The sequence below is a fragment of the Cinclus cinclus genome, chromosome 5 (assembly GCF_963662255.1).
Source record: "Cinclus cinclus chromosome 5, bCinCin1.1, whole genome shotgun sequence".
In the NCBI taxonomy this organism is placed as follows: domain Eukaryota; kingdom Metazoa; phylum Chordata; class Aves; order Passeriformes; family Cinclidae; genus Cinclus; species Cinclus cinclus.
Window position 1 is genome coordinate 37,687,839 of NC_085050.1, and position 24,171 is coordinate 37,712,009.

A 24,171-nucleotide genomic window follows, 5' to 3' on the forward strand; every position below is an offset into this window, starting at 1 on the left:
AAAAGTACACACAAACATTGTGGCTGTGTAGCAGAAGCAAGACTATTTCTCTTGGTTGTTTTTTGTTTGTTTGCTTGTTTTGTACTGTAATTATTGAGTAATTCTAATAATATGTTTTGACATTTGGCTTGCTGTGAAATCCTTCATTATCTCTGCCTTATAGCAGTAATGATGATTATGATAGTTTGGCATAGGCTAAAAAATATGGGTTTTGAGCATTCTGGCTTTTTGTTGGAGAGCTGGCAAAATGCCATACTATCTGGTTTGTTCTTTCCAGTAGTTTTAAGCAAATGTGTTCAAAGGTGCACACTGACCTTAATGAAACACAAGAATCCACTTGTCTAGTTAAAAAGATTTGTGTCTGGCACTAAAACTCCTGCAGCAGTCTTTCATATATTTGCACAATTGTGTGGCGTCACTGCTTTCTGTAGGATATACCAATATTCTTTGGACTCCTGCCATGCTTCTGCAATATGTATACTTCTCAAATCATGCTCGGGTGCTCATTCTCTGCACTTAGTTAATAATGGTAAATCTTAAGCAGATTTTGAAGCTTGATTTGCACCAAACCAGTGTAATAAATCTTTTGAACAACAACAATAACCACTACTACTAAGACTTACATTTAATGGCATACTTGCAATATTGGCATATAGTAACAAAAGAACTGAGAATGCTTATGTTGAATGATGAGAGCATGGACATTAGATATGGGAAAGAGAAAAGTATTTGGAAGACCTGTATATGCAACCTGAATCTTAACTAACTTAGTGATCTTACCTTAGTTACTAGAGTCAAGCTCTGTGAAAGGACCTGAGAGGAACTTTGATGTCTAAGACTGAAGATGCAGCCCTCAGTCTTTATCCAGTCTCTTAAGCTTGTATTCGTGTGGTGCTTGTGTCTAGAACAACTGCTGTTCTCCTGTCAAATACATTTGAAATCCAAAATTAAGAATCTGTATTTCTGAATTTAGTTGCTGGTTTGCATTAATAAACAGGGGTAGTGTCCACTTTCTACATATTTTATGCTGTACCACTAACATTAAAGGACTGAATCTCTCGGGAAATGCATGCCAAGATGCAGTGTATTCTGCTTCCACAGTGTCATCCCAACAGCTCTTGCTTTCTAGGAGACAAACATGCTGACAGCCCTGAGGTAAGCCCCTGCTCTTAAAAAATGGAGGTGTCACCTTTTTGCATCTGTTTTCTCCTTTGCCAGCTGACGATGCCTGTGCTTCTGAGGTATGTGGTGTAAAACTTGCTTTCAAAGTAAAGGCTGACTGGTCATGTGAGTTTGAAGATTCTGATGGATTAGATCTGCCTCCAAATATGATCATCATCATCTAAACCCTTCTAGGAGAAGTCTTCTCGAGCTTGCCTTTGGGTGAGAGACTTAGCTTCTCCATTTTAACAGCAGGAGATTTGTTCAGAATCACCCTTGAACATGGAACAAAACAAAATGAATTTGCTCTACCCAATCTGCAATGTGCAAAAGCCGTTCAAAATCTTACATAATAAGCATTTCATGTGTGTCTATCAAATCAGAGTGGTTACACTCTACATAATATTAGCAGGTCTCAGAACCTATTATTAACAATAACTAACAATATTATCTCTTTTCTGTCAGCTGTATTATTTTGCTTAAAAGTCACAAAATCGGTTTTTAACTGCTCTACTGTTCCTATTCAGTGGAGTAAAGAAAATTTAGATACCATGACATCAGCCCCAGATTTCAATTGCTCACACTTCTAACAAGCTTGTAAAAATTCCACTTAACACATGTAAATGAATAGAACTTGGCTGCAGTGTGCACCCTCCACTAGTGCCCACATGGTTCAGGTTACATGGCCCAGAGGCCTTCTGATGTTTGCATCTAGTAGCCATTCAGATCAAAACCAATTCACAGGATATCCAAACACTAGCTACATTCTCATTTCAGAGTGGTGAGAACAGCCTGTACAGGAGTATAGAGAGTGGAAATTTGGCTGGCACATCAAGACAAAATACATTTCAATTACAAAGACAGAAAGAAAAATTTTAAATTTTTAAGGATTTTAAAATATCTGTGCAGATGTTTTCTTGTCTCTGCTACCTTAGATAGAACCCCATTTCACAAAGCAAATCGATTTTAATTCCTGGCTCCCCCAAACCCCTCTTTCCCCATCCCCCCGTTCCCAGAAAGGAAAGCAATATAAGCCCTTAGAAATATTCAGATTCTTTGGCATTAGAACACATGGTTGGATTCTCAATTACTCCAAATCAGTGCTACTTCATTGATTTCATTAAACTTTGCTGGCATACACTGAATATGCCCCCTACTGTTAAATAGGGAAGGAAAATATCTGCCCTAAAGGAATGAATATGTTTGAAAGAAACTGAGCTGGATGATTTTCATACTTGGAAAATACAGAGCTATTCTGGCTGTGTTATACTTCTTTCAAAAAACGTTTGTCCCACTGGTACAGCTGAGGCACTAGATCAAAGATGATGCCTTTTAGCAGCACTGTAAAGCATAGAAGACTTGCTCAGTTTTCAGTCAAATCTATAAATTTACAGATCCACAATTGCATAGTAGGCTTTGGTTTGCTAACAGCTGCTCGTTCCAAAATCTTCTGTGGTTAGTTGCTGCTGTATTTTCTCATGGTGTATCTGCGAATGCTTGGGAGAGAAGATGAGTCAGCAGCAGAATAACTTTCAAGTGCTCATCGACTTTGTTCTCCACAACAAGGGACATGCCCTAGGTCAAATTTCTTATTTCAGCTGGTTGAACTTCTGAATAAGCTGAAGAATGTTAGCTCTAAAAAGTTTACAGTTCAAAGAATTTCTCTCCACTCCTTTGGTAGGCAGTCTTAATGTGTCTTTTGAATACACACAGATGAGGGAAATCTCCTTATTTTCTTGCTTATCAAAGCATTACTGTATACTGCTATCCAGCTTCTAAGTTTATAATACACAAGTAACTATTTGTACCTGCAGTCACTGAAATTCTTTGCATTCAATAATTCAAAATCTGTGGTACACAATATGGCTTTTTTTAAAGCATAAAGTTTAATAGTTTTTGAAAATAAAGTACTACTGAGCTTTGTAAAGATCAACATTTTCATGAAAGATAAGAATACATGCAAAGAGAGAAACATTTTAAAAGTTTAAAAAAAGGGTGCTCATCCTGCCTAGGCATTCAGTATTCTTGATTACTTGCACCAAATGTGTATTTCTTAATACTGAATGGGTTATTTCTGCCACAGACCATAATTCTCAGAAAGCTGGAGACTTTTTGTTGAGAATGTCTCCAGTAAACAGGAAAAAGAGAGCAACAATGAGATGGCCTTGGAATTCTGTCTGAAGAGCCAGAGACCACTTCGGGACCAAATTTTAAGTGGTCCAGTTGTACATACCACAACCATATAGCTGTTTGGAGGTCTACTGTAGCTGCTCTCAAGAAATTGGTAGGCAGTATTTCTCATTTGTTCTTTACCTTACCTAGAATACACCTTGTTGAGGAAATCCACATAACTTAGTGTCAAATGAAGATAAAATTTGGCCACAATGGCAAAACACAACAGTGCTCTTGTAATTTGTTTCACTGATTTGGCTGTGTTAGTGAACACTTAGATGATCCAAGAAATTTAACTACTAAAATACAGTAGCTGTTAACTATAGTAACTACTAAAATTCTGCAGCTGGTGTTTCTCAAAACCACTTGCTGCTCTCTACAGACAGGATCAGCAGGTTTGAGCATCAGTTTCTGAGTCTGGGAAAGTTATGCAGTTCTCTTTGTGAAGACTGACATGTCAGCAGTGAATGTGCCAGTGGGGAGTGGGTGGGAGGAGAAACAGCCCTATAATTACAGAGATCACTGAAACATTGTCTGGTCGAACTCCAGCTATTTTAGGATTTTTAGTTTACAATATTCTATTCTGTAGTAAATGATGCCAATGCTCCTCTCCCACAGTAGGCCAGGGAGGTTTATAAGTGGATGTGACCAAGGTGTTTGGATATTGGGAGATGACGACCACAACAGAACTTACCTGGTTTCATGTCTGGGGGGGCTCTGGTGACAGCTGTGTTGCCAGATCCCCCATGTAAAGGCACAGCTGGGACTGATGGCGTGAACTGCTGCCAGAGCTGCATGACAGCTCCGATGGAAAAGCCAGGCTGTGAGAACTGTCACGTCTCTTCAGAGGTCACGCTGATGGGAAATGGTCAATCAGGAGAATGTGTCTCAGTGCTGGGCTGTGTTTATGCTGGCAAACCTTTGTTGTGTGGACCCCGTGTTGTGTGTTACTGATGAATGGGTTGATGTGGGAATTGTTCGTCTGTTCTCTTCATACTTTTGCCAATCAGTGTAACAGGTTTGGTTTTGGCTATGAAGTATCACAGTCTCATAGCTGACGGAGTGTATTTGTGCAGCTATGATTTAATTAGCCCACAACCCTGTTTCTATTGAGTAATGGCTAAATCCACTAGTACAAGAAGTAGCTTTTGTCAAGTACAGGAACTAGGTTTGAGGAAAATTAGCAAACCTGTATTTTGGAGCTTCTTGGACTTTTTCATCAGATACTGCCATCAGAGGCTGGTACTCTTAGTTGTTTGTGTGTGTCTGAAGATTTATCATGTACCTGTCTGCATGTTTTCTTGCAATCCTGTCAAAAGCAACAATTTTAAGGAAATAGGTTCTTTTTAAAGGGTATATATTAGATTCTGGTCAACATCTGGTTAATGTTTGTTATTAAAAGCTTATTTCTGTCTGGCATTACAGAAGACACAAATAGAAAGCCCATGTTTTTTGTAACTGAAAGCACTGTGGACAACTTTACAAAAGCTTATATAGCTGGCTTCTGTTGTGTTTCAGCTATATTTGGAAACACACTAGAACGCTTTTGGAACAGATATTAGATGCTGAAATAGTGATTCCAAATATAAATGAGGTCCTTAAGGCATGAATGTAATGTCTTACTTATAACTTTAAATTACTTTTTTATAGCTAAAACTAGCATGTCTAGTGGCTAATTATAATGTAGCCTGATGTTATGCCCAACCACCTCCTTTTCTGTCTTTTTTGCATGCACCACTTAACCTCCCAGGCCTTCATTTCACAAAGGATTAAGTGCATTGGAGTAAGACTAACCAAAAAACCCTAAAACCAAACCAAACAAACAAAAAAGAACAAAATCTTTGCATAACAGGAGTAGATTTTAACGTGATCTTAAATGTATGATAAGGCATTTTTCTGAATCCTAGTTTTTTTTTTCCTTTCTGGAAATATATCCTGGAAATATAATGGTGTGGTTCTAAGAAGGGAAAAAAAAAACATGTTACTTACAAAGAGAAGTTATTTATGCTTTTTCTAATTCAGAAAAAAACAAATGAAGTTGACATTTCAAGTCTGAAATTGATTTATTGGTACTGTGACACATAGGATGAAAAAGTACAGCACTTGGGAGAGTTTGGGTGTATTTTCTACATTCTAATTGGATTTTCCATTCCATTGGATTAAAAAAAAAATCAAACTGGAAAAAAGAGAAGTGATTTTTACCTGATCAAACGAAACAGGGATTGTATTACTTACCCTTTAAATCTGGTCTGGCTTTGAGAAGAGCAGTGTTTAACAAGTGTTGGAGTGATACTGAGATGGCCAGGCTGAAAAGGTGAATAACTGGCTGGTTCCTAAGGCAGGCCACTGGCTCTGTCTGCACTTTGGTGGAGGACAGATTGCCAGCCAGTGAGTGTAAAAGGTGGGGACATAAAAAAATCTTGGAATGAAATACAGGTTTATTCTATGTTCACTAACTTGCGGGTGGGGGGAATAGGAAGGGCTCATTTGTTTCTTTGAAACAAAGTAGGGATCTGGAAGCTTACAAGAGTGATCTTTCTTTTATATTTAGGATAAAAATGTGGTTTCATTCAGAATACAGAAAGAGCATCAGTTAGTTTTGCAAAAACACTGCAAACATTTCAGAGGTGAGGGTGGGATGAGGTGGTTTGGCTGGTGCTGTGTTTCCTAGGTGTTATGATGGGAGCTATGAAAACACTGCTGATGGTAAAGGAGTCTGTCAGTTTCAGAGAGGTTTCAAAGGAAACTGACCTAAAAACATGAATATTTTCAGCTTCATGGATGAGAATCTTTCATCCTGATTTAGAAACCTCCTCAAACAGTGCTGTTCATGCAGGCACTCTGCTGATGTGCAGATAATCGATAGAATGTCTTGGTCAGGTTTTGGGGGACTTGGTATTTAGGTAACAGGATAACATATGATTGGACATTTGTAATCTACCTGGCAGCACAAACTGTATGGAATAATCAACTGGTGTAACAAATGGTCTTGTTCTTTTGAACAATGAGAAGGAACATCTTCAGCTTGTAGGTTTGTGAGACACAGAATCATAGAATAGTTTGGATTGGGAGGGATCTTAAAGATCATCTTGTTCCAACCTCTTGCCATGGGCACAGACAGACCGGGCTGCTCAAAGCCCCATTCAGTCCAGCCTGAATTTCTACAATGACTTTGGTTATGTCTCAGAACAGTATGAAAAAGAAAACAAGACTAATTTCCTCATACTTTCACAAAATTTATGCCTGTAGGGTGCAAATTAAAAATATCCTGACAATATTAGCTTTTGTTGCTTTAAAAGCTTGAGCCTTCCCTGGGCCCCATTCAATAGGCTCTATTTCTTCATTCTTGGTTGCCTCCATCAGAGGCTTAGCCAATTAAGGAATCCATGGCTGACAAAACTCCACAGCTGTGAGATTAGTTCTGTGAATTCAAAGAAACAGTTAAAGCTATGAAGGATGTTGCAACTGGATGCAGTTTTACAGACAAAATAAGTTATAAAACATTTTGCAGAGTACTGCTGCTAAAAATAGTTATGCATTGAGTTGAGAAAAGGCAGAGAGGCTGGATAAGGTCAGTAAGCACAACATTACCCAGTTCTTAAAATGGAGGAAATTGACCTACCATTAGTCCACATGTCATTCTGTAGGTGGTGTCCTGCTGTCTTCTGGATGAGGCCTTTCTTGTTTTTTCCTTCTTATCACATTTAGTTATCTGTTGTGCTCTTTTCTTTTACTCCCTGGCCTCTTTTCCATACGATTGTGGCTTGTTCTTTCTCTTGCATCACTGTCATCGGGAAATGGACCAGTGTGTCATAAGTAGAATTGCTTAACATGTACTTATCAGATTGTTTATTTACATATATTTAACAGCTTTTGGACATAAATGCACAGTACCACAAAAAATGCCTCTGTTTTTGCAAAGTGCTTGCATATACCAGCAAATGATAGTCCAGCTGTTTTTTAGTTAATTTCAGTTAATTTATTTGAAAAATTACACAAAATACAGTGTTAATGTCAAACCTGGATTGTTTGGGGATTTTTTGAAATTAAACACTTATATTTTCTTGGAAACTCCCCCCAACCTTTCCTAATCTACATCCTTTTAAGTTTCCCATGAACAGAATTATTGACAACTTCCCTAATAAAAGAAAATCCCTTTCCAGATGAGATTTAAATCCTGTGTCTGTCCAGCAATTCATTTTTTTGCAGGTGCAGTCCTCTTTCTACTTTAGGGCCTAAAAGTGCTTTCACAGAAGATGACAGTAGTAGGAGATGTTTCCCTAGGGCTGTGCCAATATGGGAAGCTAAAAGTCATTAGCCTCAATTAAAGATGGGAGACCTGACATTTGGAGGGGAAAGACTAAGTGATTTGGCAAGTTTTAAAAGAAACTTTTAGCATGCCCTCTGAATCTCAGTTCATAGGGGCACTCTTCCCCTGAGGAACCTAAATATTCTATGGCGTTAGCATTCCATTCCCCAGCTATATTTTTTTTTTTCTCCTTCTTCATTCCACTTGGAAAATAATCTTGGACCAAAAACTCCTGGGAACAGAAGCTGTCATCTCTCTTTATTCTCTGAAATAGCTGGCATGCTCTTAGTTGTAGGAAATAAAATTTTAAACATATCCCTTTTTTTTCTTGTTTGCATCATCTCTAAATCCTTTCCCTTTCCTTTTTTTCTTGTGGGCATCATGTGATGTTAGCTTCCTTAAACACTCATATTCCAATGGATTTAATGAGTGCTTGGGAGCCAGATGGCATGCCATATTTTTTTTTCAAAACCTTTTTAATACATAACAGACAATTCATGTTGACAGGAGTGATTCGCTGAGGTGTCTGTAAAGCAAATGTGTTACTTGTTACTATTAGAGCAGAATAATTGTTTATGAAATGCATCCTCAAATTCAACAATGATTCAATGAAGTAAACAGAAATAGACTGTGCTATGTAAACACTTCACATTCTGCAGAGATGTAACCCACTTGTATAAGATAATTATAATCTCAGCGATGCAGTGTGGTATTACGCAATGATAGTTGCTGGCGTCCAAATTTAGGCAATTTTATACAAAAATCTCCAGTCTGTGGGCAGTATTAAGGAAAAGACTACAGCTGGAGATGATAAAGATTCCTCTTTTTCATGTCAGATGGAAAGAGAGATGCATTCTTCCTTCTTTTGTCTACTAGGAAGAGAGAAAACCACAAAAGTATTATCCATACAGAAAGAAAAATAGATAAAAGCAATGGAGTTTTCTATCCTAGTTAAGATTGGTTGAAGTTGTAGGTTCAGCTTAAAAAGTCATGTCTAATGATCCCCATGCTGCAGAAAGCCAGCCTGGAGTAGAAGCCAGACATCTGGTTTTGGGAAAATAGCAGGGTCTCTGATAACTGCATGATCTTTATGTATCCATCTTTTCTGGTTTAGCAGCTACACTGTAAAACTTAGGAGTAAATACTAGCTGGAATACTCTATGCACCTCTCGTTTTTTCTTTTTAAAAAATGCTAAACATGGACAAATCTACTTCATTCCTGAATTTTATTCATTATCAGTGCGCTTCATAACTGACATTTCTGGCAAATGTAGAGTCCCCTAAGAAAACAAACAAAACTAACCAAACACAAAAAAACCACCCCAAAACAAAACCCCAAACCAAAAAACCAAACAAATAATGGTATATGAGGTTTACATCCATCAAAAAAAACTTGTGTGGGGATTGTTTCTTTTTTCAATAGAAAAGAACACGATGTGTAGAATCAGAATAAAGAGAAGCTGAACTGTGACTGGAAGGAGAGCTTGTCTACAGCAGGCTGGGGATAATTCAACCCTGTGATGTGCAGTATACAGTATATTCTCTATGTTCAGGATAGAAAAAGTACAAAAGGTTTAGGCAAGTGAGGAAAAAACATAGAAGTATGTTTAAAATATATATATAGGAATTATATATATATATATATATATATATATATATATATATATTTTTCCTGCTCCAGAAAAAAGAAATCAAACCAGGCTCTTGTATCACCCCTACAGCTGCATTAGCCTGTATTGTATAGCTTTGAATCAGATTTTTTGTTAATCTCTTTTGATGGTAAAATACATGGTAAAATGCACACCTTCTAGACTTATCCGAATTGCTCTCCCCCCCTTCTTCAACTGTATTTCCTATAAAGTTAATGTATAGTATTAATAACACAATTACCTTCTGGAGTTTAGAGATGGTAGCTTGTGCAATCATGGATTTCTGCAAGCCACACCATTAACTGTGTGTTGTTGGGCAGGAGTGGATACCAGGGAGTCCAGAAAATGCTTGACTTTTAGTAAAATGTCATCATGAACTGTGGTCTTACAAATCAAAACCTATATGAGGGATGATTTAAAAAGCCCAGCTGTTGAAATAAGGTAGGTATGCATTTGATATAATCAAACATTACTTATATGACAGTCTGGTGTGAACAACTGCTAATTTTTTCCAAAGATGCCAATCTCACCTGATAATTATTGAAAGAAATTATTCACTGTGATAGATAAATGTAAAATCATGTAAGCAATCATCTGAAAATGCCTCTTTTCATCTTTAATTACCTAATTCTTACCTCATTAAGCCAGCTGACTGGGTATTATTATGATTGACTACTTTATTAAAAGGGCATACAACAATAAGGGCTTCTTTGTGCCACAAGACGATGAAGTCTCCAGCTGCACAGTTAAGTACATGAGTGAGATGAAATCACAGAGAAGTATTTCTGCATTATTTAGGACAATCTGATAGAGAAAATTGAATGTTGGGAGTTCCTTGAAAATTGTAACAAGCTGCAAAGAATATTGGTTTTGACATTTGCTGAAGATAAAGGAGGTGAGCAGTCTATGAGATCTGAATGATTGTCACTAGCACTAACACAGTTGCCATTTATTATGGAGTGTGTTCAACAGTCATTGCTGGCAAATCCTCAGCTGAAGTTTTGCCAGTGTACATCCTTATGTTTAGGATCACAGCTATTTGCAGTTATGGAGGGATGCCTACACAGTCCCTTGACTTGCTGCTTTCTGTCAGTAAGTGGATGTGCTACATTAAGTTGGTATTCCTGCACTCAGTAGATTTGTGCCTCATTAGGGCTACCCTTGAAAACATATTCAGGGTCACATGCTGGATGTATGCTAAAATAGGTGAGGCTATAAGAACAGTTAGTGCTTGTGGATTTGCCTTCAGTTTCCTGCTTTAAACAGCTTTTGGATTCTTCATAAACGTTATGAATGTCAAAATAGGTATTTGGGGGAATCACTGAAGTATTTCACTTCCATGTATCTCAGGTCTGCTATTTCCTAATAATAGTGTTTAGGGTTAGGTGCTAATTAATGTGTTTATGAAAAAGAGATTTTGCTTTGTTTTGTTTTGTGTAAGTCCTTAGAACTTCTCATGAGAAGGGAGGTGAAGGATCAACTCTTGTTATTTATTAGCTATGTTTTTCTATTCTTCCAGCATAGGCCTTCAGCTGAATTTTCTTACCCTAATGAGTTCAGTCCAAATCACTTGGTCAAATGTTTCTGTCTTCATTCCCCTGCTTCTTTATGACTTTGCCCACTTCTCCCAACATCCCACCTCTCCCTCCTCAAAAAAGCAAAGAGTTTACTGACTGTAAATATGAGTAGATGCAATGAATTTTCAGGGGACTGCATCAGAGGACCAAAGTGGGCTGCAATTTGGATTTGCTCATACCATTGATGGAGATTAAAAACCTGAGACCATTATTAGTGATGTATTATGGCAGGAAAACTTTGACATTTGCACCATCATAACAAGAAGGAAATTTTGTTTGGGTAGACAAAACTTTTTTTCTGTTAATCCTAATGTTGAGAGCAGTTTTTTGTATGTTTTGGAGCAAAAACCTTTGCTAATGAATACTTCTCAAAAATATGTTGTTGTTTTTTTTCACCACCAGCAATTGCAGTATCAGTTTAACAAATTTTTACAAGACAAATCAGTTCTTGAAATTATTTGCTATGAATCTTACTTTGCAGGTCATATAAATGTGTAGCGAATGGGAATGTGGATGAGGCTATCAAAGGCAAAATGGGGAAGTTAAGGATGTTGTTCCTATGTAAAATAAAAGCAAATTATACAAGACCTTGAATAGACGTTTATAAATAGTTTTAAGCTATTTTTCAGTGCTGTTCCCAAGACTACTTCATTTAACTATTGAGTATGTTAGATATAATTAAAAGTAAATTGCCTCTGAGAGAATAGGGGGAGAGATATTTACTCAGGAGTATCCAAACACTTCTGAAAAATTCTTGGATGCCATTGTACCAGACTACCAGTGATAGTCTTAATGCTTATGAAATATGCAATACACACACACACACAACATCCTTTCTATAGAAAATGGTCTGTGGAGACTGCTAGGAGTGACATGTCCTGTGCTGGTGTCAGCTTTGACTGTTGTCCAGATTGCTTTGCTGGGGAGATGCTGACTGCTCTGTGTGGTGCACTTTGCAGTTTTCAAAAACTGTCAAAGAGGTGCTGTACAGAAAGTGGTGAGTTTACTCCCTGGATGGCTGAGCTGGTTATTTCTTCCCTGATCATAGTCCTGTCTGGGGACTTAGGAGCTAAACACTGATACATTCTGTGGCATTCACAAAGGAATGGGATGCATGGAGGGAAGTAAGAGATTTCAGGACATGCTGAGATCCTAGATTTCACCTCTTTAGTCCAAAGTCGATTGATGCACAGCAGGAGTGTCCAGTGTGTGTGATCAGACAGGAGTTGTGGACAGAGGCTGAATGTACAACAAATGTTTCCTGAAGATAGCTTTGCAGGAGTGGGTGATGTTGGAGTTGTTTCATTTTAACGTGTCGGGTGCCTCAGGGCAGCACTGAAAGTGAAGTGTTCCGTTTTAGTAGCAGATGAAGCAGCAGTAATACAGGCTCCTCTCTGTTCCCTTCGTGGTGTGCCTGACTTCTCACTGGGAGTAGCAGCAGTTCAGTGACCGTGCTAACTCAAACATGGGCCTCATGCTGACGTGTGAAATAATCCTGGTCGTAGTGGGAAAACCTGTTCAGCCAGGAGGATATGAAAACATTAGGTAATTTGCCAAAGTTCTGATAGCTTTGTTTTGTTCTGGGTTTTGGTGCTGTGTTTTGTTTTTAGAGTTTTCACAGAGCTTTTATATTTTTCACAGAGGTACTAGGAAGAAATTTCTTAAGAGGAAGAAGTTTTCAATTTTTTGAAAAGGTACCTAACCTGTATAAAACCACTTCATGTTAGCATGATAAAAGTTCACTGTTATCACACAAGAACAAATATTGCAGAGATTTTGCACAGTGTAGAAAAACAAAGCAGATTGCAGTGTCATAAAAAAAGATCACCTAAGAGCAAAAGTGCAGCAATTTGGCCACTTTAATATCTGAACTGGTATGGTTGGGAAACATTTGCCAAGTGGCAAAATACTGGGAGGAGAGGGGTGGTTTTTATCCTATCATAAAATTAGGAAGTTGGATTTTTCCTTGGCAGTTTATCTCACCTTTGTGTCACTTGCCTAGAAGGCTGAGGCCATATAAAAGATATTTGGGAATTGCAACATAAAATTTGTTGGTTCTTAATTTATGTGTTTTGTATGTGTGTATATAGCATATATATATCTGAATATAAAATTAGTAACTAGACCAGATTTTTCCCAAGGTAAATGACAAGTGCATTCCTGAAGAAAGGGGAACAAAAAGAGACAGCAGCCTCAGTGCTGAGCACTCCAGGCAAAGTGGAAAATGATGAGGAGCCCTGAGAGCTCACCTAAACTGAGGCACCTGGTCCAGTCACACTCCTTTTTTACAGGAAGCAATGCATGGCAGTGTGTTGACTGTGTGACCTGCAACTCAGTTATCATTTGACCTGGAAAGAAGGAAACCTCTTAAGCTCTTCCCTGGCTTAATTCTGTTCTAAGCCTATGACTCCCAGATACATGCCCCCATCATCACATTTGCTTAAGCTAGGGAGGAGGTCATCTTTAATATTCCAGTTGAAAAGCAAAATAGTTTCTTGCATGTTGATTTCAACTGATGCTTAATCCCCAAGCTTTTACATTTCTGGACAGTAATCATCTGACCGAAGTGTCAAATCTCCTTGGCCCACTTTAATTTTTTTGTTCTTGTTCCTATAAACTGAAACCACTTCAGACCGATGGCTATGACAAGCTTGTTCGGTGGTGAAAAACTGAAGTTAGTGACCATATTTCCAGTGAGGGAGGAGACTTGAAAGCAGGTTTTCATGGAGCTGAGTGCTCCAACCAGCAGGCTCCGGTTTAAAACAGGACTGAGCACGTGTGCAGCCAGTTCTCCAGTTGCTTTGTCCCAGGCCTTACACAAAAACCATGTAATGTGGGAGGTATGCTTTCAGAAGCAGTACAGGGAACAGTATGAAAATGCTGCTGGACATTAGAGCAGCACTGCTCTTTCACGTGTGACTCTTGGCGGAAATCTAAGAGGCCGCAGATTCAGGCACCACTGTGGTTAATGATTAGACTCAAGCTCCTCTGTAAATCTTGCCTTAAATCAAAACCCTGAAGGAATTTCAGGGGACCTCAGTTGTGGGCCCTGTTTTATGCTATTCTGCTTTGATTTGTGTTATGTGCTTTTAGACACATTAAATATCCTTTCCTGCTTGAGAATGTTCTGGTTTTTCCCACATTAATAGAAAAATTCTTACTTGAAAGAAGTATCTTGGTTGTGTGGGAGAAAGATTAAAAAATTTAAGAAAGGAATAAATAACTCTCTTAGGAAAAGCATTTTTAATGCCTGAATGCTTTAGGCTTGAGGAAAGACAGCTGCATCATTTTGTACATTGTGGACAGGTTCCAAGTGTGTGTATACATGGTCACACAGGAATTATTAGCTTATATTTTCACATTAATAGTAAGCCAGGCATAATAATGACCAGTATTGAACTAGCTGTTACAGATTTGGTCATGACAGATGGAACAGGTCTATCAGATCAAGTTCCTGTATCAGCTACTGTTCCCCCAAAAGGGGAGGTAATCATTATGACACTGATCTGTCCCTTGCACTCCACTAGCTCCACTAGCTTTAATGGGAAATCAGTGTGAATAAACTGGCTCAGATGAACTCTGGCTTAATCTAATCTCCTGATTTAACCAGGCATCTGGAAAAAAAAAAGGCTAATGTCAGTTTGGCCAACGAATGAACACACATCTTGTTTTAAACACTAAGTTAATGAACAAGAATTAAAGAGAACCTTGTCTGAGCCTTTGAAAAGGATATTTTACTTTGTCAACTATAACACACTTTAAAATCCCCACACTGAACTCATTCTTACTCTTGTGTCAGCAAAATCCTAACAGTATAGGATTAGCCTTTCTTTAACTTTCTTACAAGGGTAGGTCAGCTGTATGGATAAGGACACAGGTCACAAATAAGGTAAAGTCACAATTACTTAGAATTTTTTTCACTTAAAATCTGCCTGCTGCTGTCCTTGTACAATATGATGCTCATAGTTATTTTCTCTGTAGCGTACACATCTTCAGAGAACGTAACTAAGGATAATTTTTTTCCCTCTGTGTGGCTTTGCTTATAAGCTTCACTTGAAGAAAAAGCTATCCTGGTCCTTAATTATGCTAGGTATGAGAAGTCTTGGTCAGAGACTATTCTGAGTCATAGTGCCTTTTCTTCTTTATCACTGGCACCTCCAGGCATTCAGAATATGGCATGTTCTGAAATGTCATTGTATCACAAAAGCTCATTCACTACTTTGAAAAGAGCCACTTGCAATCTAAATATACTTGCTAAAAGAAACTAATTCTCATAATAGCTTTTCTTCAAAATTTTATTTTTCTTACAGCTGCTCACCTGTTTGCCAATGCCTAAATCTGCTGTTTCTTCTATATGTAAAGAAAAAATTGTGGAAGAAGACTCCTACATACATAGAACTAATGTTGTTAAATACTCTACAGCTCCCCATAAACACTTATAATCTGAATTTCTGAAAAACACCTTTCAAGTCAAAAGCAGGAACTGTATGAAGCAACAATCCTACTTTGCTCATAGAAACTCCCGTAGGATTTCCATATATTACTCCATGGAAAATAATAATAGCAATAATAATTTTTCTCAAAAAAAAAATCTGAAGTGTACTCTTGTACAAAATTGTGGTAGCTTTTATTAGTGTTCCTCAGAGGATAATATTTACACAGTGTGTGTGACTTAATTAGAGTCCACAGCAATCCCTCAAGCACATCATTAAACACAGATCGTAATTGTAAACAGAACGACTGTAAAACCAGGACAGGTTTTTTTAATGTTAGTTTAATTGCATATCATGAAGTCTGCTTTGGTTCCTGAACAGGAACTCTCACAGATATTTCTGTATTTTGGACTTATCTACCGTAACGTGTTTGAAATTTAGCTCTTCTGGTACAGTGATGCCTTATACAAATCCTTGGCATTTTGGGGCAAGGATACGTGAAAATGAGAGAAGCAAAATCCTGATTCATCTAAATGTTTATATACGAAGCACATTTTTGTTCAGGAAGGGGGTAACAAGGGCAGGACTCAGTGCTTCAGCTCCACGCCGGACGCTGTAAAATGGAGTTTCCAAGCGGCAAGCGTAAGGTGAAAGGAGAGGGGCTTCCCGTGTGCGAGCGCAGAGGACGCGGGCGGCAACCGCAGGGCCTGAGACCACTCAGCCCCGGGCCCCGCCGCAGCCCCGGGGGGAGCAGGCCCGGGCCCCGCCGCAGAGCCGGGGGGAAGCAGAGCCGGGGGGAAGCAGAGCCGGGGGGAAGCAGAGCCGGGGGGAAGCAGAGCCGGGGGGAAGCAGAGCCGGGGGGAAGCAGGCCCGGGCCCCGCCGCAGAGCCGGGGGGGAGCAGAGCCGGGGGGAGCAGAGCCGGGGGGGAGCAGAGCCGGGGGGGAGCAGAGCCGGGGGGGAGCAGAGCCGGGGGGGAGCATAGCCGGGGGGGAGCATAGCCGGGGGGGAGCAGCCCCGGGCCCCGCCGCAGCCCCGCTCCTTCTCCGGCCGGCGGCCCCGGCGGTGATGTCACGCCGCTCCCGGTGACGCCTGCGCTCAGCGCGGAGCGGAACGGGCCCGGCTGGGAGGGAACCGCGCTCCGTGAGGAAGCGAGGCAGCGGCCGGGAGGTACCGGAGCGCACGTGGTTCTCCCGTTCTGCTCCCGTGCCCGCGGCGGGGCGGCAGACGCCTGGCTCGGGGCTCGGGGGGCACGCAGGGACAGCACGGGGCGGCCCCGCTGCCTCCGTGGCACCGGCGGCGCGCTGCGCGTCCCGGCGTCCCTGGCGGGCGCGGCCTGCGCCGCTTCCCGCTGTCCGTGCCGAGGGCTCCACCTGCAGCCGGGCCCGAGCGGGAGCCCAGCTCGGCCGCGCCGCCGGCGCGCACGGAGGAGGGGAGGAGGCGCCGGGCTGGGCCGGGCACGGCTGCGGGGACCCCGCTCGCCCTTGTTTAAAGGGGCCTTCCTTGGGCTGGCAGCCGAGCGCTGTGGGGTGGTGCCGTTGGAGCCCCGGGGTCACGCGCTGGACAGTTGGCTCTGAAAGAAGAGCAAAGGTTATGCAAAGTGTCTGCGTGTGCTGTTACTCCAAATATACCTGGTTTTCCCTTCCGTTATTTATCCAGGGAGCAGCGGGTCATTACTCTTGCTGCAGCTTTTTTCTCCCAAGTCGCAGCTGCAGGGAGCCTGTGTGGTGTTCCTGTGTTAAAGCACGAGCTGTACATTACTGCGTTGCAGGTAGGCCCTGTGTCCCACCTGTGAACGCCTGGTTAATGCACAAGGGGCTTTCTCTGTTCTCTGAGAGCTTGCCAGGGAAAGCAGACGCTTGTGTTGGTTTCAGGCACTTGTGAATACTTTGTTAGGGAAAAGGACAGACCGTGTGCTTGTTCGGAACTCTGTCACAGAACACCAGTGTAATGATGCCACTGTATGACTTGGTGGTGGCCTGGTACACGTAGTACCAGGTGCTGTTCTGATTATCACTCATCCAGAAGGGTTTAATAGACTTAAGTGAGGCCAAAGGTAAGGTCTAAGGACTGCAGTCATCTTTAGCGAGGTACTGAATAGCTTCCATGTGTGTAGGAGTAACGGAATAGACCTGAAAGAGGATACAGGTGGAGAGTGAAACAGTAACTATGAGCAGAACTGCATAGAATTATCTAATCAGAAAGCAAATTAGGAACAAAAGGAAGTACTTTACCACAAATAATAAAACTTGTTGCCTCAGGATGAAGACAGTGCAGTTGGGTTCACAAATTATTTATTCAAATGTATGGAAAAAAGTTCATTATTATTGCTTGGATTCTGTCTCTGTCTCCTCAGGAAATCCTGAAACAGCTGATTGGTTTCTAGAGCTTTCAGAACAAAAGATCATTCTACAGAAGTACTGTCTTTGGTACTCCATTCCAAACATCAAAGCTAGCTACTTCAGAATCATTTTGTATTTCAAAAAAACACTTTTTTTCCTCCTTTAAAAGCAGAAACAAAAAACCCCAGGCTAGTGGTAAAACACAGTCTGACAGTATTAAACCAGCGTAAATACGAGTTTCAAATCATACTCAGTAACATTTGCACTGGTGGTGTCTGATGCAGATACTTTGGATGGAGACCTTGAGGGTAAATGACTTCAGCACAAGAAGAGTGGTTGCAAGAACCATATAATTACAAACAGTACATCAGCTTTGAATAAGCAGCTGAACAATACATTATGGCTTTTAGATATCTAAATCACATAATTAATAAGTTGAATGAACTACCATAATTCTGGTATTAGAATAGAATGCTAGATTTTGTGCATTACTTTTTTTTTAACTAGTTCAGAAATATTTAAGAATTAACTTTCATTAGTAGAAGTGATGTCTAATTTAGTTCAACTGTTTATTTTGAATAAAAAAATGAATATGAATGAATGAATAAAAGCAAAATCACAAATTCTGTAAACCGCTATTGCAAACTGCTACCAACAAATAAAGGCTGTGATGTTGACGAGAGCAGTAGTTAATATCTTGCTGCATTAGACATGAAGTTGATGGTTAATTTTGCAATTTGTGAATTATTTTGGAGATGGGCAAGGTCTGTGCCGTTTTTGGAGGATCCCGGGGGATAGGCAAAGCTGTGGCAGAGCTCCTGGCACAGAGGGGCTGCCGCCTGGCCATCATTGCTAGGAATCTGGACGTGGCCCAGAGCACTGCCCGTAGCCTTGGTGGTAAGTATGCTGCTGTGCAGTTATCTCCTCACTGCTCCATGCTTTAGTGATTTGTGAAAATAGCGAGTCTTCAAAACACCTCATTGTTTAACTAGATGGAAAGGAAAGTAAAGGCTGAGATTATTAAAAAAGTGGCTATATTGGTACGATTTTGTTTTCACAATAGTCGTTGAGAAAGTAGGTTACCTATTTTATCTGTGTGATGGGAATTTTAAAAGATGAATGGGATTGTTTGGGGTCACAGTAGAGGTGGTGTGAATTGAGTTATCCTCAGCTCCTGAATAAGCCAGAACTGAGACCAGTCTGCTCATGCTGAATTTCAGATTTCAAAAGGCAAAAAAACCCAACAAACAAACAAGGAATTGTAACATAAGTAATGAATAAAACACTTGAACAACGTCTTTATTTAATTGGGGATTAAATAGGTTCCTTAAATTATAATTAGTTCAACATCTGTTTTGCAACTGAGTTGATACATTCTGAAGAAGGTTTATGAATTAAATGCAGCTTTTACTGTTTATTTTGGTGTTATATATATTTCAATACAGCAGGGCATCTAGCACTTAGCTGTGATGTATCCAGTGAACAAGAAGTCCAAAAGACTTTTGAGGAGATGCAGAGGAATTTGGGTCCTATTAACTACTTGGTTAATGCAGCTGGGATCAACAGGTTGGTTACTCCTTACAACACTATAGGTAATTCTAGGTGAAGGCAGCTCACTGTAAGGTGCTCTGGCCCTTTGTGCTTAGTAAGAGTGTTGTTAATGAGCACATCTGAAAGCAATATTAAGTGCTTGCCAATATTTTGTTCCTGATGGCAGTAGAATGATAACAGATGATACAGCTTTCACTGTAGTTTCTGCATTCTGAGTTTGAGTTCTACCTCTATTATTTCCTCCACTTTTTCCCCCAGAATGATCCAAAACAGTGCTTGATACCACCCTGCAAAAGAGGTTCTGTGGCCAGAAGCATGACTAACTTGTTTTGTGCTATGTGTAGTCCTTTCAGTGTTGTCATTTTGAATGCTCAAATGTATGGAACCACATACACCCCCATTAATAGTCTGTCCAACAGTATTTTTTTTATGAATAAATACGGTCAAGGGGTTGTTAAACGAATTCTTTGGGGTTTTTTTTGCTTTGTTTGTCAGGGATGGTTTATTACTGAGAACCAAGGCTGAAGATATGATAGCCCAGATGCACACTAATCTTTTGGGAACAATGTTGACATGCAAAGCTGCTGTAAAGGTCATGATTCAACAGAAGGGAGGTGCTATTGTCAATATAGGTAAGTTGCTTGTGGACTTCTGTGTCCTAGTCTTCTAGAAATGTTTAGCAGGTGTAACATTACATTACTTGTTACAATTTACTTTCCTTGTCCTTGTATTTAGACATTGTGTTTTTAGCATTTCTTTGTGAATGGTTGTTCTTCTGTGCAATTTCTGCAACTTCTAGAGTAATAAACACCTCAGAGTTTATATTTTATTGAAAAAAGAACTTATTCTTAACCAATTCTTTTAATATATAGATCTACCAACTGTTGGCTATTAACTAAGAATTGATACAGTATCTTTCTTTCTTTTCTTTCTTTTCTTTCTTTTCTTTCTTTTCTTTCTTTCTTTGCTTTCTTTGCTTTCTTTGCTTTTCTTGCTTTTCTTGCTTGCTTTTCTTGCTTTTCTTGCTTTCTTTATTTCTTTGCTTTCTTTTATTTCTTTTCTTTCAACTGGGCAAGGATACTTCTTTTGGAAAAGTCTTCATCTTACTCTCCTGGTGCCTGTCGGTCAACATAGATACATGGATTGTACAAAAATCACAGCTAATTGGGAGATTTGCTTATCCTAGCAGGTTAAAGTGCATAAAGTTATGCATTTTTACTCTTTGCTTGTGATCTCATTTTTCATTCCAAGTTTAAAACTAAAACGATAAAGCTAGTACAACGTTTCAAGTTACCCATTTAATCTTCTCTTTGATGTTTCTTTATTTTAGGGAGTATTGTAGGACTTAAAGGCAACTCTGGTCAAAGTGTGTATAGTGCTACCAAAGCAGGATTAGTTGGATTTTCACGCTCTCTTGCTAAAGAAGTAGCAAAAAAGCAAATTCGAGTCAACGTTGTTGCTCCAGGTTAGTTTTTGAGGAATTCCTGCATCCTTGACTGTTGCAATTTATTAAGACTGTGGATATTTCTTGTACTCTGAGAGTAACTTAAAACAAATTTCTATTATTTTCTTCAGCTTTGTGAGTAAATATTTTTAGTATCTTTTGTTTGTTTGTTTGTTTAAAGTATAATACATTCTTTTAGAAAACCTTCAGGCTTTTTAAGGCAACACTGAGAAATTTGGAAGAGTGAGTCTACCTATTCCTCTATTCATTATTATGTAATAAATGTGGTTTTTTTCCCTTTGTTCCTTCTTCAAAACTTGCTGTCCTTGCAGATGGTAGGATTAGATCTAATTAGAGACAGAGAGCTACCCTTGCTCCAGCTAGAGAATGCTTGTTTGTTATTAGGGAAACATGACAGACCATGAGAAAGCTGTCAAAAAAGCACCCCTGTCTCCCTGTAATAAAATGAGGGAGTCTTGAAAGCCATTTCTATGAGTAAAGGCAGTGATTTCATAAGATGATCTTGTTCAAGCGAACTGCCACACTTAAGGAAAAATCCTTTTTGTATTTTCTGAATTTTACCACTCATAACTGTGTACACTGCTGCTCACCTTCTACAACCTCTGATGCCTTTCAGAATTCTACATGAACCTGTTCAGCTTGTGAACTAGGCAGGAAAAATACTTTCATTCTTTAGTGAGTTGAGCAGCTCATCCACAATCATCATAAAGGGGCAGAATTTTACAGTAGGAAGCAAGAGGGAGACTTTCCCTTCTTGATGGCAGCTAGAAAGCAGGTAAGATCAGCTCTTTATGAAGCTGCAGCTTGAGCAGCAGTGGGAAAGCCAAATCTCCGATAATGGAAAATTTTTTAAAAGGTCCTTCAGAAATGTCAAGCAAGTACTGCCATAAATTCTAAAATAGAATGCAAACACTTTAAAGTCTGAGAGGATTGCTTGCCAGATATTTTGTGCTTGTATTTTAATTGAGAACATTGTGGTGATTTGAGTATATTTTGTCTTTCAGAAAAGTGATACTAAATACAGTTTTTGGACTGAATTTTAGTTACCCTTTCTTGTTTGGTTGTTTGGTTTTGTTTGGGATTTTTTTTAATGGACTTCTATAGATCTCTGCATTTCGGTTATTGCATCACTGCTTCCAAAACAGAAAGGTATTGGTTAGATGAAAAAGTGGTCTTGGCTGGCAAATGATGTGGGCAGCTTTGGGAGACTTTGAGGAATGGTAGCTGGTGCTGAATCCTGGTAATAGATTTCTCTTTGTAAGATTCAGTGGGAAATCCACTCAATCAATTTAGTCAAAGGTTAGGTAACTCTTCATATATCTCTCTGCTCTTAGGCTTTATTCACACAGAGATGACAGCTCATTTGGAAGAAGATCAGTTGAAGAAAGCAATTCTCCTTGGAAGATTTGGAGAGCCTCATGAAGTTGCACAAGCTGTTGTCTTTCTTCTAGAATCCACATATGTTACAGGGAGTGTTCTGGTTGTAGATGGAGGCTTGCAACTTATGACCTAAGTACTGCCTTGAATAAATGAATGCTTTAATGTCATGATGGTAATATATAAATTTGTACTAAATAAAGGGAGAGGGTTGGAAATTGTTGGAAGATTGATGTACATAATTGATTTGGTCTTACTTAGAGGAAAGATTCAGCAGCAGTGAAGTGCAATGTGTGTGTTTAACTGCCTGAAAGAGTCTGTTTGGTATTACAAAGTCTTTGTATGAAACAATTTGAAAAAGATCTGGTTTTGATACGGTGATAGCTTTAATAATGTGCTGATAGGTTTTTAAAGCACTGTGTTTTTATAAAGTCCTGTTTTCTAATTTGGGATAGAATGAGATTTTATTTGAATTATGTTATGCAAAGGTTAATAAAGTGCAGAGACATGTTTATTGGGTGGCAGGTATGATTGCATCAAGTTTTTCAAGTAGGGCAAAGATTGTGAACTGCATAGTTTTGCATTCTTATCAGTTAGTCCCTGCAAAGTAGCAAGGAGTTTCCTTTGAGCTTTGTTTGTTTGTTTGTACCTAACACTACAAAGCTAGGAACTTCTAGGTCTGCAGCATACCTGAATTGCCTTTAGAAGATGTAATTATATGTAGTGTGTTTTTATAAAGACAAAGCCTACTTGGTTCCATTTCTGAATGTATGTACAGCACTCACTCAATCCAGAGGCTCTTGTGTGTGCCCATCGAAAGACCTCTACAGCACTGCAGCTGCTAATCCTGTCATATTCTCAGTTTGAGCTGCACATGCACTGCTGAACACTACACCTGCAGACCTTGCTGCATAAGACACTTTGCAAGGACTCAGTAGATGTTTAGAACATTTATCACTTCCAGAGCACAAAGTCAAGGTGTTTTGTTTTCTGCTCTGTATCTTCATGAACACTCAGGTCAGCTGTTGATGCTCCCTCAATATATATGTACAGTCGATAGAATAGCCATTGTATTTTATTCAAAGCAACTTTTGAAGCAGAGTAATTATTCTGCTGTAAATAATTCTGAGTGTTCCTGTCTTGCTGAAAACTTACCAAATGTTTGACCTCAGGCTTTTCTATTGAGTTCAAGTAATTTTTGATAATTGATGTCTTTATTGTCTCTGAAGAAAACTAGAAATGCGGTTCAGGACCTTCACTTCTTAACTCTGGTGTTCATTGCATCATGATCCAAATGTTGATTCAGCTTTTGAAATTCCTTCCCATCTTGGCACACACCACAGTACAGAAAGAAGAGATCTTGCTGATGATAACTGAGTCTTTAAAGTTGGAGATTTTCTTCATTTGTGAAGCTGAGAAATTTTGTCTTTGTGCCAGAAAACATTGCATGTTCAAGCTTCTTGCAGGTATGTATTGAGAAATAATGCAAGGAGTACTTGTATGATCAGGAGATTTTACAATTGGTTGTGCCACTCACTTTGGAATATAAAATGCTGCTAGAAGTTATCCTTCCAGGAGTCCTTATCTTCCTGTTACTGATGTTACATGTCATATGTATCTTTGCACCAAAAATATAATTGCTAATTTTTTTTTCCTTGATAGAAGGAGTTGGCCAGAGATTAGGTGAATTTTTTCCAAGGCCACTGAAGGTGAGGAAGGACAGCTGCTACATTTTCACTAGTCAAGTAGGAATATATCAGTGACTTGGCTGCTGCCCATACCTGACCTTGGTGTTTTACAAACAAACCCAGTGCTACAAATCTTGACCAAAAACCAAACCTAAGAAACTAGAAATAATTCTCTTTTAGTGAGTTCTGACCCTAATTATTATTATTATTATTATTATTATTATTGTTATTATTATTATTATATTTAGGGTTTTTTTGTTTGTTTTTTGGTAAGGGAGCTGTTAAATAAGTTGTTAGCAATGTAATTTTCAGTTTATATTTGCAATTAAAACCTGAAATAGTGCTGTCAGAAGAGTCTCAGCATGCCACAAAGTAATTTCTTTAAAAAGTTCCAGTATATACTATGTTTTTATTATTACTGTTGCCATAGGGCCAGACTGAAGTGTTGA

At 39.3% G+C, this 24,171-nt stretch overlaps 1 protein-coding gene across 1 annotated transcript; it reads left to right on the forward strand.

Moving 5' to 3' along the window:
- The first annotated feature begins 17,050 nt into the window (after positions 1-17,050).
- CBR4 (carbonyl reductase 4) lies at positions 17,051-22,434 on the forward strand. The gene is made up of 6 exons (XM_062493685.1): positions 17,051-17,070; positions 18,397-18,538; positions 19,087-19,207; positions 19,688-19,824; positions 20,523-20,657; positions 21,992-22,434. The coding sequence occupies exons 2-6, from the start codon at positions 18,397-18,399 to the stop codon at positions 22,168-22,170; spliced, it is 714 nt and encodes a 237-aa protein (XP_062349669.1). The 5' UTR covers positions 17,051-17,070; the 3' UTR covers positions 22,171-22,434.
- Positions 22,435-24,171: the final 1,737 nt, after the last annotated feature.